This window comes from Coffea eugenioides, chromosome 9 (assembly GCF_003713205.1).
Source record: "Coffea eugenioides isolate CCC68of chromosome 9, Ceug_1.0, whole genome shotgun sequence".
In the NCBI taxonomy this organism is placed as follows: domain Eukaryota; kingdom Viridiplantae; phylum Streptophyta; class Magnoliopsida; order Gentianales; family Rubiaceae; genus Coffea; species Coffea eugenioides.
In genome coordinates this window covers 32,639,336-32,655,252 of record NC_040043.1, presented here as the reverse complement: position 1 = coordinate 32,655,252, position 15,917 = coordinate 32,639,336, and the positions used below count along the sequence as shown (strand labels likewise).

The window sequence follows — 15,917 nt, the reverse complement described above, 5'->3', positions numbered from 1 at the left end:
AGTGGTAAAAATTATTATCGATCTATTGATTAATAGCTAGTTATAAAATAAACATTGTTACACCATATAGAACCCGCTTTCCATCTACTACCTGGTGCGAGAGAGTCTGACCACATTGTTTTAGCCCCACATTGAATTTTCAATGTGCCTTTTTTTTTTTTTTTTTCTAAAAATGAATAGTTGTCAGGACATGCAAATACTAGCTGTAGCATGCATGAATGTAAATGCCTCTTACTCCTTATTTTAACAATTCAATTAACATTTTCATCCAAAATCTTGAACTACATGTATGGCAATGTAAGAATAATTTCTTTCACTTGCAGCTTTTTCCTCTTGATATTTCCTTCTTGGAGTCCAAGATCATAAGATCATCTAAGAAAACGAAAAGTCAACGTGGAAGGTGGTGTTCTATATTGCACAGCTTAATCCCTTCTTCCATTCATTTTCAGATTGAATAATTTAGAGAGGAGAAAAGGTAACAAACAGAATTAAAATTTCCATAAGAAAGGACTGTAAAGAGATCTAGAATAAAACAAGATTCAGACAAAAAAGCTTCAGCTAAAATCAATTTGTCAACTATTTGTTGACAATTCAAATAAGCTCATAACTGATGAGAAATAGTACATCAAACCAAACGTCATTTCTGAATAAGCTTAACTGGTTCAAAATATCAAGTGAAATACTATTTCTGGACAGTTAAAAGAGTACAAAGAATGACAAGTATCATTTGCAGGCAATAAAGAGTACATAAGGATAGATAATACAGACAGTTTTGAGTTGTCAAGTCATTTCCTCATCTTTTAGTTCGTGATTAAATAGGGCTGGCAAAGAACCATTCATCAAGGATAAACGGGTGAAAGGCAATTTACATGATCCATAAACTAAAGGGACCTGAACACTAGATACAGACATCCTACTAAAAGTTTTTCGGAAGAAGCAATACTAGTAGTCCTAATTATCAAAGTCAGAATCATCTTCATAATCCTGATACTCCCCTCTTTCCTGCAAAATGTTTAACGCATTATAAGGAAAATGCTGCTGGATGCTTTGGTCTTAGGAAAGCTATTGCATGAACGTGCACAGAAGAAACTAAAAGTGGCAAAACAGAATAGGATTGGTGGAAATTAACCTTTCGTTTCATATATTCTGCCATTGCTCTGTCAAACTCTGCTCGTTTCTCTGTGGCTATATCATAATATTGAACCTTTTCCTGCACAGTATCAAAACAGTGGATGGAGAACAACTACTTATTCCATAAGCAGGCAGCTCATAAACTTCTTTTCTGTCAGAACACCATAAGGTCCATTTAACAGTTGAAATCATTAAAGAACATATTGCCTTTTTTCTGGTGACAAAAAATCAATTTTGACACCTCAGCATGCATCACTGATCCATCAAACACAAGAACAGGAGCTAAGTTTGCCAGGATCAAGTAAGCCACTATAGAGTCCATCTGATGGAGATCATTCTAGAAGGATAATGGCTTTCTTCTTCTTTTTTGATCTAGCAATACAAGCCAAAGCTAGTAGATTCAGTAAACCTTACAGAATCCCTAGTATACCGGTTACCTTTTCAGTTTGAAGCAGGAGGAGAATTTAACAAGATCCCCAATATAACATTTTGCTCCTTCCACATAAATACATTTGTATCTTGGCATATTTCTAGGGTTTTTTCCAATTAAATTTGTTCAGAGAAGATTGACTAGAGTGAAACAACTAGCTGAAGTTCATTTGACCCTCCCAATCTTAGTATGTAAAGGGTGAAAATACAAATAACAGCACCACATTTTCCTTTAATCCCATACACCCAAAAGAAAGTGTCCCCAGTCAAATGTGGGTAACAGTAATCAACTTGAGAGTTGAAACCCTTAAAGCACTTTGATGATCCCCAAAACACCTCAGATTAAAATTTCATAGGTAAATCATGACTTGTTCACCTGTCAACTACTAAAACTTGTCCTATGGAATATGATTAATGGTTATTAATTAGTTAAAAGCACTATATTGATTAAGCATCTTTCACAAACACAGACAAAATCTCCTTAGAAAGCGATGGTAAAATATGTATATCACAATTGCTTACTTGGATTCAGAATACTGTTGAATACACATGGGCATGCCCTACTCTTATTGTCCTTCTAGAAAGAGTCAGTGATATCTACCATCAATTCGAGCTTGTTAGACGGATCTTGTAGAACATATGAAGTGTTGACGTGGAACTCTAGACAGTTAGATGAGGTGTTTACAATGGCTAAATTTCTCACCTCAGGATATAAATCTGAGGAGGATGTTTCATAGCTGAAGATTTTGAGAATACCAGGTACGGTGCTATCTATAATTCTTTCAAATACAGATTTCATTCTGTTCTTATGCATGTCTCCAGAACCTTGCTGCTGCCACAGCTACCAAAACCAGTACTTATACCCCAATTACTCAAATGAGTTCCTAGGGCAAACATTTAACTGTTACCTGTTAACAATATACACAACAAAATCTGGACTCAAGCATTATGTTCATTTTAGAGACGCAAAGTTTACTGGGTGATACAGACATGGAAACTTTTCTTTTTATCGTTGGTAAAAAACATACTTCCTAAATTGACCTTTCAACTGTTTATTTTATTTTTGAATCTGAGTAAAATACGTTTTTACGATGGTAAAATACGTTCGGAAAAAATCCGTTTTTCGTTCTTGAACTTTGAGTTGGGGACACATTTTGTCCCCAAATTTTTAGATGCATCACATTTAGTACATGAATTAATTATTTTGGGCCACATTTCATCCAAAAACAGTAAAATATTCAATTTAAACTGAGAAATTGGTTTTGCTTAACGATCACATGCCAAACACGTGACTTTCTTCATCCAAATTAAGCAATTTATCATTTTTGGACTAAATGTGACAAAAAATAATTAATTTATGTACTAAATGGTGCGTCTAAAAGTTTGGGGACGAAATGTGTCCCTAACTCAAATTTTAGGGATGAAAAGTGAATTTTTCCCATCAGAAACTTGTTTGCATTTGAGTTCAAAAACTTTCCTCAAATTTGCACTCAACAGATTTTTGTATAGAGTTAATCTTATGTACACGAGCTGTGTATATAATGGATCAGATCTCAGATTCAACAAATGAGAAAGGCAGAAAAGGTAGAGGCAATAAACGAAAGAGACACGTAAACCTAAGTAAAAAATATACTTCAACTGACAGAAATTTATCAAGGTCCTGCTTCTCAATACAACAAAGTGGCTATTACAATTCTTAAACAGGCTAGAGCAGCAGTCCAGTTCCTTACGTGGTCATGAAAGAGCAAATGTAATGAGAGTTTCACAAGTCCTTCCAGATGCCCTTTTGGAGATGATTTAGCAGGATCAACCTTAGGATATACTAAAGCATAGTTTCAAAAAGATTTAGGCTTTTCAGTTGAACTTATTGTGTGGACTATCTGGTTTCACGTCTGGAATATGTGCTTGTTGGGTCAGTATAACCATAACTGATCACGAGACATCACTGTGAATAAGTAGCATTAGATGTGTTTTTTTCATTTAATCGAATTAGTTAGTTTTTTCAACTGGGATAAGATTTATATGAACATTTTGAAGCTTGTGATTAACCTTCTATAGAAAGGCTGTTTGTTAGCAAACCAGGTGGACTCTATGAATTTCTTCCACATTTACTATTCCAAGTGTCACTTTACAACCCCTATTTCACCATCCTTTTGGCTTCTAAAACGTTTCTTTTCTCCTAAAACAAATTCTAGCCCTTTGGCAATTACAAAACATCAAAAATTACCACCCATCACCATTGGCAGCCTCTTTTTTTTTTTTTTTTTTTTTTTTAGATTCCAAAATCTGTCCTGCGATAATACCTAAAATGACAGATCAAATTGTTTCCACTTCTCCGGATGACTTTTACTTTCAGATAAGAATTACAAGATGCAAAACCAAATGTAAGAGGATACTGATCTTGGATACATATTGCCACCTTCAGGATCTCAATATAATTAAGTTATTACAGATCAAGCCTGTAATGAGAAGGCCATTAGAATCTTTAATTTCGTAGCTTAATTGCAATCCTCAGAGAAAAAAGTTCAATCACTTCTAAGATGCCACACTAACATCTTGTGTGTTATGAACTTCAAATGCTTTACCATATTATACAACATTAGACATACTCCAGTACACTACAGAGTTCCTTCTTTCAGATTTACTGTTAATCTAAAGAAATTACCAGCCATTGAACATATTTTGCCCCAACATTATCACCAGATTATGTGCTCATGCGATTTCCCTATTCTGCTTACCAAAACAATTTGACTAGCAAAAAATATAGAGATTATGAAAAAGCATCATAAAAAAGTAAAGAACTATAAGAGTTCAAAAACCTCATATGTCATTGTTTTCCACCTCTCTCCACATGCCTTGCCAATCTGATGCAAGCAAATGTTGCCACGATTCATGCACAAGAGAAACAACACTGCTTAAGTAACCACAGTTGAACCAAATTGAAAAGAAAAAGAAAAAGAAAAGAAAGAAAAAAATGCCATAGCGAATATACATCACGCATAGTTTTGATATCAGGATTCTTCTCTTGAAATTCCTTGCGAAAATCCTCCCTATAGAAACATAATAATCAAGCAACAATTAGTAATTCAAGGGATTGTATCCCTTCATATTCAGAGCAGAAGATACAGTTCAAACACACGAAATGCAACATGACTCTTTCTACTACTTCCAGATGCTAGACTACAACAAAAGACCACATGATAAAGTTAGCATGATTCTGATAATTCACAAAAGTTAAACACAACCACAAACCAAAACATTGAAAACTCTGCGATACTATAACAAATTTCGACACAGTAAACAGAAATAGCAGATTGAAACTGGGAACCACATAAACTACTTCAACATTAAAAAGGCACAAATATGCATGTCCTCATCCTTGGGTCATACTTTACAGATTTCAATCGAGTTTCTGCAAGAAATAATCCAAACTAGCTACAAGCTGTTCTTGATTGCTTCCTAGTTGCTGTCTTTATTCCATAGGATGGAGATAATCGGCACATTCAACTGTACATTGGTTGGATAACATAGATTGTCTTTGAAGAGTACAACCACAAACTCGAAAAGTCTAAACTCAGAGTGCAGCATAAGATTTTGGATAGTAAAATAAACACAGATTTTTTACTGTAAAATTTTTGGTGGTCTTTAACAAACTTAACCTATATTGGTCAAGAGTGATGCCTAAAGTACACCAGAAATGCTTGGTGGTCTTTAACCTACATTGGTTAAATTTTTACTGTAAAATAAACACAGATTTTTGACTGTAAAATTTTTTGGTGGTCTTTAACAAACTTAACCTATATTGGTCAAGAGTGATGCCTTAAGTACACCAGAAATGCATTCCAAGCATCTTTCAAAAGATAACTTTATCTAACATAAACCCAAACTACCATAACATATTGTCGGACCACCTACGCCACTCTTGTAGATTCATATAATCAACCAATTTCCAGCTTTACTCTGCCTTCTCTTTCCCCCTGCTTGCAATCCCCATGTTTCAAAACATATCATCTCTATATAGCTTATTACATTAATTGCTTTATCATCTCTATATAACTGACTAATCAAGATTTTACCTAACTTCATTATCCCAATTCCAAATTTAAATATTAAAAGAACCCAACTCTAGTATTAAATTTCAAAAAACACGCCATAAGTTCATTATCAAATAAGAACAAAAGCTACAGCTGAATTTATATCCCAAAAAAATAATAATCAGTTCATAATAGAATTGGAGCAAATGCAGCAAGAACCCATGAGCAATCATAAACAATGAAAAAGTATTGACAGTAGGGGGCAAAAGGAGTATAAATAGAAGAAGAACATACAAGAAGTAGAAGAAAGCAGTAGGGGGCTTCTTGGGCTTAAAGGCATCAATTTTGGAACTCTTCTTCTTCTTCTTTGGTGTCATTTTCGACTTGTTTCCAGCAGGGTTTTTCATTTGCTGTGATGTTCTCACCCTCAAAACCATTCTCCTGAAAACTTGAGATTTTTCACTCAATAACAGCCAAAAATTACAAACAAAATTGAATAAAAAAACATATAATTTCTTTTATATGAAGTAAAATCCAGAAGCCAATAGTACCAACCCATCTGTTGTTTTGGCAGTAGCTGCTGAAGCAGAGGCAGAAGCAGAATTTTGAGAGGTTGAAGAAGCTCTTCCCTTCGCCATTGTTTAGTTGTGGCCTGGTTCAGCGTCTGGGAGGTTTGATTGTTCTGCGACTCTTTTGAGTCCTGACTAATAGTAGGTTTTTATGCGTCTCTGGGTCCGGACCCGGTCTGGTTCGATGGTATATACGGTCTTAGCAATTGAAATTTGAAATATCTAGCGGTTTTTTTTTTTAATCTTGTCATTAACTAGTTGTTTACATTGTGATATCTTCAAGCAACTTTTTTATATTTGACAAATATTTATTGAACTTTGACAAAAAAGATATTTATTGAAAGAATATTCATAGAAAAGAATCAAAATAATGAATGATATAAAGTTAAGATACCAAATATAGGATGAATAGTAAAATTAAACGGAATAAAAATAGCTGTGCACAAGTTAATAAACAGTTCATAGTGTTAACTTGTGCTTCATTTATGTACTCTTTTTTTTAAGAAATTTGTAAAGAAATTGGATTTTGGCAATGGAGAAATTTTAAGAAAATAATATCCAATTATACAATTTAAATGGATTAGTATGAGTGGTATGTTAAAAAAAACGTGGAGTAAAACATGATAGAAAATGAAAATTTGTAAGATCTTAGATCTATTATTAAATAATCAATTCAAATAATAGGAATAGAAAATGTAATTGTAAAAAATTTTAAAAATGAAATTATAAGCTGATTGATAAAAGAATCAATAAATGCACGATTAATATAATCCTCTTTCCTGTCCCTACTTCTTAAATCTTACTCCTCCTGTACCGGAAAAATTAAAAGAAAATGCACCATCAATGTAAACGCATATAAATTAGGGGATTACTAGACTAATTGAAATTTACTATCATTAAAGATAGTAAGAATAGAGGAAATGATATGAGAGAATTATGGGTTAATTGATAAAAGAAAATTATCAACTAAGGAATGCACAATCAATTTTTATTAGTAGAAAAGTGAGATGAATGTTGCAATATTTTTGCATTCAAATGTCCTTCACAAATTGTCCTTAAAGGAAACCTTACAAAATGAATCTTATGATAAAAATTTGTCTGGGGAGTGAATTGGGCGATAAGGGCTGAGAAATTGTAAGTAAGAGATTCTGAATTCAAAACTCTTACTTACAAAAATAAAATAAAATTAATAATTTGTTTTAATTCATTTTTGTCACATTCTTTTGTTTAACAAAGAAGTAATGTTTAGTCCTTCAATACAAGTTAGCTTTTATTCAAAATCAATTTCTTTGGATAACCTTTCAAGGAACCAAAAGAAAATTTAATTCAGTTATCCTATATCAATTCAATATTCTCTCTTTTTTTTTTTTTTTGCCAAACAATAACATAGGATTATATTGCATAAAAACAATTATACATGTTCACAATTGTAGAGCAACTGATCCCATATTTGTCCTGGCTAAACTAGATAATCAAGTAGAGAGGAAAACCTTCCACTGAACATCATTGACTAAACTTAAGGCAAATTTTGCCAACTCATGACTAACAAAGTTATCTTTTCTTTTGACAAAAGAGATGGAACATTTACTAAAACTTTGTCTCAGTTTTGTGATATATTCCGCAATGGTTCTGATTTTCGCATCTTGATTGCTCTCTACTATAATTCTATCTACTGCCATTTATAATCAGATTGTATCGCTACATTTCTCCACTCTTCCAACTTTGCCTTGATTAAAGCTCTTCTGATTGCACTTGCTTCCTCACTAGTGGGTCACTGCACTTTTGCTCAGTTCCAACCCAAGCATTTATGATATCTCTATCATTCTTTCTTGCAAAATTCCCCAACTTGCTATCCTCTTTTTATTGTCCAAGGCTGCATCTGTGTTGAGTTTAACAATGCCTTGCTATGGTGGCTTCCATTTAGCATTATCGTTAATGTTTTCTTCTCCTAAATCTCCTATATTCTCCCTTGGATTTGCGATATCGTACTCCTGCCACTCCAACATTGCTTTGTTAACTGTCTGTCCTGGACATTTTCTTTCTTTGTTGAAGTGGACTTGGTTCCTTGTCTTTCAAATCTGCCAAAGAATATTTATTGTTAATACTACATGTTCCCTTCTCTCATTTCATTGCTGAGCATCCATTAAGCTATTCCACCAATGCCAAAAGTTGTGTCTAAATTCATTCAATTCATCCCATTTAATAGGTGCTGCATTCCATACAAGTTTATTATGTTGGTAGAAGAAAAACAAGTGTTCTAAGGTTTCAACATTTTCACCACAATATAAGCATTTATCTTGCCCTTTCTAGTTCTACTCTTTATAACCTTATTTACATGTAATATTCTGTGTAAGCATTTCTATATGAAGTGCTTCAACTTGTGTTTCATATTTGGACTCGATAACAACTTCCAAACTCCGAGGTTTTGTTCATTCCTATTGCTATTTTCTTCTTGGTTTCTTTTGGTCTCATATTCCTCTTTAATCCCTTTTGCTAGTAAATAACCTGTCTTCACAGTATACTCATCCAATGCTGATAGTGGTCAAACCAATATAACCTTACTGTTATCAATACTCACTGGGATCTTTCTGATGCTCCTGCAGTCCTCCTTATTAAACACTGTGTCAATCAGTTCCATCTTACATTGAGCATTCTGTATTAGATTACTCACTTTACTTATCCAGCAATCTGTTGGTTTTTCTATTATGATCATTCCTTTACTCTTGTCAATATTCATCTATCCCTCTAGATATCAATTGGTGCACCCATCCCCCATTCTCTTTCTTACCCCTCTCTCAAGCAGCTCTCTTGCACTCATGATACTTTTCCACATCCATGAATCACTATCTCTTGTTTTCATCTTCCAAATTGACCCATTTTAAAAATATTTTCCCTTTAATATCCCACTCACCCTTTAGGTTTGGCCTAGTTAATACTCTCCGCAACTATCTTCCTAACATTGCCGTGTTGAATTCCATCAAATCTCTAAAGCCCAAGCTCCCTTTCCTTTAACTTCTATTGAGTTTGTCCAACCAATCCAGTACACATAGTCCTTTTGGAAGCCTACAACACCCTATAGCATAAGTAGGCATAACTAGTATAACTGATTTCAGTAACACTTCCTTTCCTGCCCGACTCAACAAGTTTTCCAATCATTCAGTTTTGACATCACCCTTCCCTTTATGTAGCTAAAGATCTGTTTCTTGGATCTCCCAATAACCACAGGTAATCCTAAGTTTTTACCCTGCTGCACATGTTTCATGCCTTCAAGTACTTCTAGCACTACATTTTTCCTGTCTTACCTAATATTTTTACTAAAAAACACTGCTAATTTTCCCACATTGATCATTTGGCCGGATACTGCTCCATACATGTTGAAAATTTGCATTACTTGTTGGGTTTCCTCTTCTGTTGCTTTACAGAATATGAAGGTATCATCAGCCAAAAAACAAATGGGATATAGCAGGGCAATTTTCAGCAATTTTAAGTCTAGCCAAAATTTACATTGCATTACTTGCTTTAATAAGTTAGAGAAACCTTCAAATATAATCACAAACAAGTAAGGGGATAGATGATCCCCTTGCCTGAGTGTGACAGCCCCATCTCCCCCTAGAGTGTACCTAAGGGTTTGGTGGACCGCCTGCCCAACTCTCGCCAAGATTCGGTCATGCGCTACGAAATTTTAGAACAATAACATCAATAATAAAGGCGATAACAAATACAACCTCCAATGTGTACAGTTATGGATCTCAAATGCCCGTACAATCTATGAATACCGCTACGGAGTCGAATTTACAAAATCAAAACCACGCAAGCAAGCTAGAAATTCTAAGGAGTGCTCACACGAGCAACTAACAAAAGTTAGACAAAGTCTATGCCTTTCCCAATTTAACCTCTCATGTTCTGATCCCTATAAGGAAAACAAATTCATAGAATGAGCTAAAAATCCAGTAAGCTTCCAAGAAAACAGGCAAGTAAACTCGCATACATGATACTATTCACAGGATATCGGAAAACAAGTCATACTCAAGCAGACCGTGACATATGGTTTAGTAATCAGGTAACCAGATAGATCATGCATTAATACACGGTAAATATCACATTTATGTCAAAAAGATATAGGCTGCTCTCAGGAGTAGGTTCCACAGCTGCTTGTTTGAGGTTCGTTGACTCTCCGTCAACCAGGAAATTATAATGTCCGTAAATCACCACTAAACGTCAATCTCTGTCCACTGATCATCCCCCTACCGGGCTCCAACACCAAAAGTACCCATGGTTCGTCAATCTCCTCGACCAAACCCTTTACCGACTCAATTTGTCCAACTAGCCATGGGGTTGGGCTTATAGCCCTAGGTATTCAAGAATCAAGTATTCATGATATGGTTTAAAGCCCCAAGTATTCAAGAATTCACAAGTGGAGTCGTTGGTTGTTATCCAATGCTCGTGCAATTATTGATTGGAGCCATTAGTTCTTACTTAACGCTCTGTATCAGAGATTTCACAGTGTTCAGATTAGAGTTCCAGTCCGAGTAAGTAGTATTAGGAAATTCTTCCTTTACCCAAGGTTACCCAACTTACCCGACCGCTCTAAGGCTGGTCTCAAGCAAAAGGTCTAACGAAATCTCAATTCAGCAATTACGTACCTATATTCACGCATACGCATGAGTAACCCAAGTTCGAACTTACCCGACGTCTCAGATAAGGATCTAAGGGCTCAGTTCAACCGCTGTAAGAAAATACAACTAGCCTACAAGTCATGCATGTATAACCGCTGTAAGAGAAATACAGCCGGCCTACATTCACACACACGTATAAATGCAAGTTCACATGCAAGATCAAGTAATTCAAGTTCACAGAGATTGAGTGTACATAAGACCACACTCACCTAGACAGGATCAAGTCACAAGTAAGCTCAACATATCAAGTTTTCAAGCATTTCAAGTATTTCAAATCCAAATACAGGTTACTTGCAAATCAAATTTGCTGGTACATGCATGAACAAAATATCAAAAGTTTAGTCGAGTTAGGTCAAGTGCGATAAAGTACACACTTGCCTATGAGATGACAAATCAAGTGTCTAGCAATTTCTAGCAGCAATGAGCATGAAACATGCAGTTAGAATACTCACCACGGCAACAAGCTTAAGTGTTTGCCTCAAGAGCACTTCCGACCTCACCTTCAAGTCCTAAAATCAAGTATGTAAAGTGTCATGAGATCCACTACTCCAAACTACCATATTCAAAGGAAAACACTTCCAAACCAACCAATTTATCTCAACTCTAATCATAAAACCAAATTCATAATGGTTCTACAACTCCAACTTGAAGTTGGAAATGAAATCAAGAACAACTTTTGAAGAATAGAATTTTCTCTAGTTTTATGTAATGCTATTTGAAAAATCATATCTTAAGTTTCTTAAATCCAAAATTTATAAATTTTATACCGTTGGAAAATAGACTCAAAGGATTACAATTTCCCAGAAGACACATTTGTAAGATTCTATTCACAAATCAGTCAAATTTCAGTCTCAAGTTGCTGCTTCATTGGATAGAAAAATAGAACAGGTGTGGAAATTCAGTCAACTTTGGAAAATCACAGATATTCATAGGAATTGAGAAAATTTATGAAATTTTCACGGTGGAAAGCACTCTGAATCTAGTTTTAAACGCAAAAAACAGAACTCAATTCCAACTTTTTTACACGAAGTTATAACCAAATTCCCAAAGCTGTGCAGAGCTTCCTGCGAAAATTTTCAGCAGCAAAACAATGAAGAAAAACAAGGTAGTTCACCTCTTAAAACCTTTCATTTTCCATTCCAATTCACTACTCATACCAGGATAACTGTCTAATCATGTGTTTAGGGTAGTACTACACCAAGTTCATCACACAAAACCAAGAACAAAGCTATATAAAGTCACACACTCTCTCTCGGTCAGTTTTAAGCAGAATTCCAGCCATGAAAACAGTGAAAGAAATGGTGTTCTTACCACTCAAAACTCATGATTTTGGTTCAAATCTAACACATACTTATAGCTTAACATATTATAGAGTATTTTGAGCAAAATTGAGCTTAAAATCATCATGAAAATTTAGAAATCAAGGCTGCAATTCCAACCCTAAATTTCGGTCAGCAAGCAGAATTTTCTCCAATGGATTTTCGAACATTCCTCCAATTAATTTCGTAATTTGTCAACCAAACCTATCTAACAAATCCATAAGATTTCATCACCAATGTAACAATAAATACATATAAGCCAAATTTTCAACAAGAAACCCATCATAATCATATATACATACAAACCCTAGCAAAGCCATGAAATTGCCATAAACATGCTTCCTTTAGCTTCTATAACATCAAACCTCAAATAAAATCAAAGATAAGAAGAGAAAACTAAGGTTCCTAGCCAAATTCAACTCTTTACCTCCAAACCCAAAGATGACAAGCCAATCAAGAGGGATAAAAGATTTTATTCTTCTAAAACTTCACCAAAAGCTCCTCTCCAAGCTTACCTTAAGATTGATCAGAGTAGATTAGGATTTTTCGTTGGATTCTTCATGATTTAAGCAAGAGATCAAGGCTGAATTTTTTTTGTTGTGTTTTCTCTCCCTTTCCTCTCTCAAAATTTCGTCCATGATGTGTGCAAGAAAATGAAAATGATGAAAACAAAAAGGTTTGGTCAAGATAAGAAGAAGCAAGCATGGTCTTGGTCAAACTTGGTTGGTTAATTGACAAATGTCAAGGAAAGATATATTATCTATCATTTTGCCTCTCTATTTGTCTCTAATCGCTAACTGTCACGCCCCGAGCCCGCACGCTCCCGTCATGCGACATCCGCCATATTCTCAACTCCCGCTCAAGAATACAAGGCAACATTTAACAAGAGTACACTTTAAAAGTACTAAATAATATAATCAAATAAAGTGCGGTACAAACATCATATAAAAGGTAGTCAACAAATATCCAATAATTTTGTACATTTATTCTCTGGTTGAAACAACGGAAACAAAGCAAATAAAAATTAACTAGAAGTAGCTAGTCTGCTAACTCTTGTTCACTTAAAAACTAATAAAAGTCATCCTCAAGGTCTTCTACGTAAATCAACTCATACTTTTCAGAATCTGCAAAGATAGTAAAAAGTGGATTGAGTGACAAGTCGCTCAGTAGGTAATATCTACCCCTCTGTTGGACCATGCATTCATAACTTTATAGGTACATATATAGATCTAAATCAAATCATTTGCACACCGTTCACATCCATAATCATGAAAGTAACGTTGTTTGTAAAACATTTAATCGTAACGAGTGGCAAACAATTTAAAACCATTTTATTGATAACTATACATGAAAAATCATAAAGTCATAAACCATTTCATATCAATTCATAAGTCTCTTCATATCAGTTCAAAAATCATTTCATATCAACTCATAACAAGTACATGTAATGATAGACTACTGAGTACTCAATTTAGAGATTAAACCCCTTCTAGGTGGGCGACCAATAGATTTCATGACTATCGATTGGTCTCATTACATACATGGGTCAATCGGTCGGACTTTATACCAGGCTACCACGACCTTGTCAATCGGCCGGATTCTATACTAGGCTACCATGACCATTAGATAGGATTATAACCCCTATCATCTATTCCATGATTGTTTTGAGCTTTTTTTTTACATAAATTTATTTCACACGTCACATGTATAGTTCTTGATTTCATAAAAGATACAGCTCATTTGGTATATAATAACATATCAAGAGATTTCAAAGAAGTCATATGGTCCATTTTTGTATAGTCAAAATAGAATTTGTTTAAACAGTCAAGTAAATCATTTAATAAAAAATAATTCAGATTAACACGTAAAAATATAGTCGATGACAAAAATTTCACTTTAAACTTTTGAAATCTCAGAAGGGTAAGTATCACCTACCTTTGTTTAGCTGCTCAAGTGGAACAACCTTAGGTCCTTTTACACTTGTGTCATACTTATCAAATGCATAGATTTGCTAATTAGTTGATATTTCTTATAGATGCATAAATATACTAACTCTGAGTAAGTTTAAGATTCGTGTCTAAACCATTATATGAACCCTAGTAGAGTTTTTCCCTAAATTGAGAAGTTTCTATTTTTGGAAAGTTTCTATTTTTAGAAAGTTTACATTTTTGGAAAGTTTCTTAATTTGAAAAGTTTTTCTTTTTTTTTTTTGTAAAGTTGCCTAATTTAGAAATAATTATTCGTAATCACATTTATTTTCTTGACCATTGTACATATTTATCTATACATATATATTTATTATTATTTTATTATTTTTCATTGTTATTGTTATTGTCCTTGTCATCACTATTTTATTTTATTATCATTTATATATATATATATATATATTTGTTAATTAGTTACTATTATCTTTTGCTTCACTTCTATTTTTGCGCATGTGTAGGTGTTATTATTATTTATATCTATATGTATATATATATATATATTGGTTTAATATTATAATTATTGTCTTAGTTTATTCCACTTGTATTTATATTTTTTTATTTTTGTTTATATATTTAATTTACTTCATCTATATCTATATTGTTATTATTATTGTTATTATTTTAAGCATATAAAAGAAACCTAAAACTTATCTTATATTGTATAACTCAATCTAATAGTGATAGATTAAAATGTTTTAGATTTCTACTTAAATATCTTAGGCCTAAATAAATAAGCCTGAACGACTAAATCTTTAAAAGTCACACTTATTTTAGGTTGGGTCTTGAAATTTAGTTCCTATGTTAGTCCATAAAAGGTGGGTTGGTTATACCTAAAATTTAACCATTGGACATTCACTAATCCCATACTATATTTTTGGTCCCAAATATACTTGCCATTTTTTTTCAAATTCTATTATTATTATTATGATTTTTTATTATTCGCAATTTTTTCCTCCTTTCGGTTGGCCCTTTGGCCGCTCTTCTAGCTTGTGAACAGATGAGGGTCTGATGACCCTCCTTTGTTATTTTTTTTTTCTCATTTGGTTGGTCGAAAGGCCAACCTTTCCTACTTGGTCAATGTCGCCAACCACTTGCTGGCGACTTTCCTCCTAATTTTTTTTTTTTGCATTGCTGAAGCTAAAGCTTCAACAATGGCGCACAATCAGCAGCGGCGATGAGCCACTGCTCCCCCCTTCCCTTTTTTTTTTCTTTTTTTCTTTTTAACTTTTCAATAGATTTGGGTAAACCCTATTCATCCCATAATTAAAATTTAATACCGTAATTCTATTAATCCAAATATGAATCCTCCTAAATCTCATATAAAAGCATATCTCTCTCTCTCTCTCTATATATATATAACATAATAAATATCTATAAAATCTTTAGAATAATTAATGTGACTAATAGAAATTAAAAGGGGAGTTTTCATGTGAACTTGGGACTTACAGTTCTAGGTGCTTAGTTGCCTGATTGATTGACAGAGACGCCTTCTTCTCCTTCTCTACTCTCTTATGACTCTTACTCTAAGAGGAGGCAGACAATGAAAGGTAGGAGTGTTGTTATTATTATTTTTTTCTTTGCCATTTTGATAAGTGTGCTAAACCCTAATAACCATCCACTATCTGGAGGTTTAGATAAGAGTTCTAATTGTTGTAAATTTTTACCCTATCTTATCTCATTCCTATCCCCAATTAACCCTTTAACCTATCTTACAATTATTTTTACTTTTACTCATGGTAAATTACCATTTAATTAATTGGGCAAGGATAAAAAT

The 15,917-nt window shown here is 33.8% G+C and overlaps 1 protein-coding gene across 1 annotated transcript; it reads right to left on the bottom strand.

Moving 5' to 3' along the window:
• Positions 1-696: 696 nt before the first annotated feature.
• LOC113781991 (high mobility group B protein 14) lies at positions 697-6,283 on the bottom strand. The gene is made up of 6 exons (XM_027327905.1): positions 6,150-6,283; positions 5,889-6,035; positions 4,553-4,610; positions 4,380-4,424; positions 1,130-1,210; positions 697-1,002 (listed from the first exon to the last, which is right to left on the bottom strand). The coding sequence occupies exons 1-6, from the start codon at positions 6,230-6,232 to the stop codon at positions 952-954; spliced, it is 465 nt and encodes a 154-aa protein (XP_027183706.1). The 5' UTR covers positions 6,233-6,283; the 3' UTR covers positions 697-951.
• Between the last annotated feature and the right edge of the window lie 9,634 nt (positions 6,284-15,917).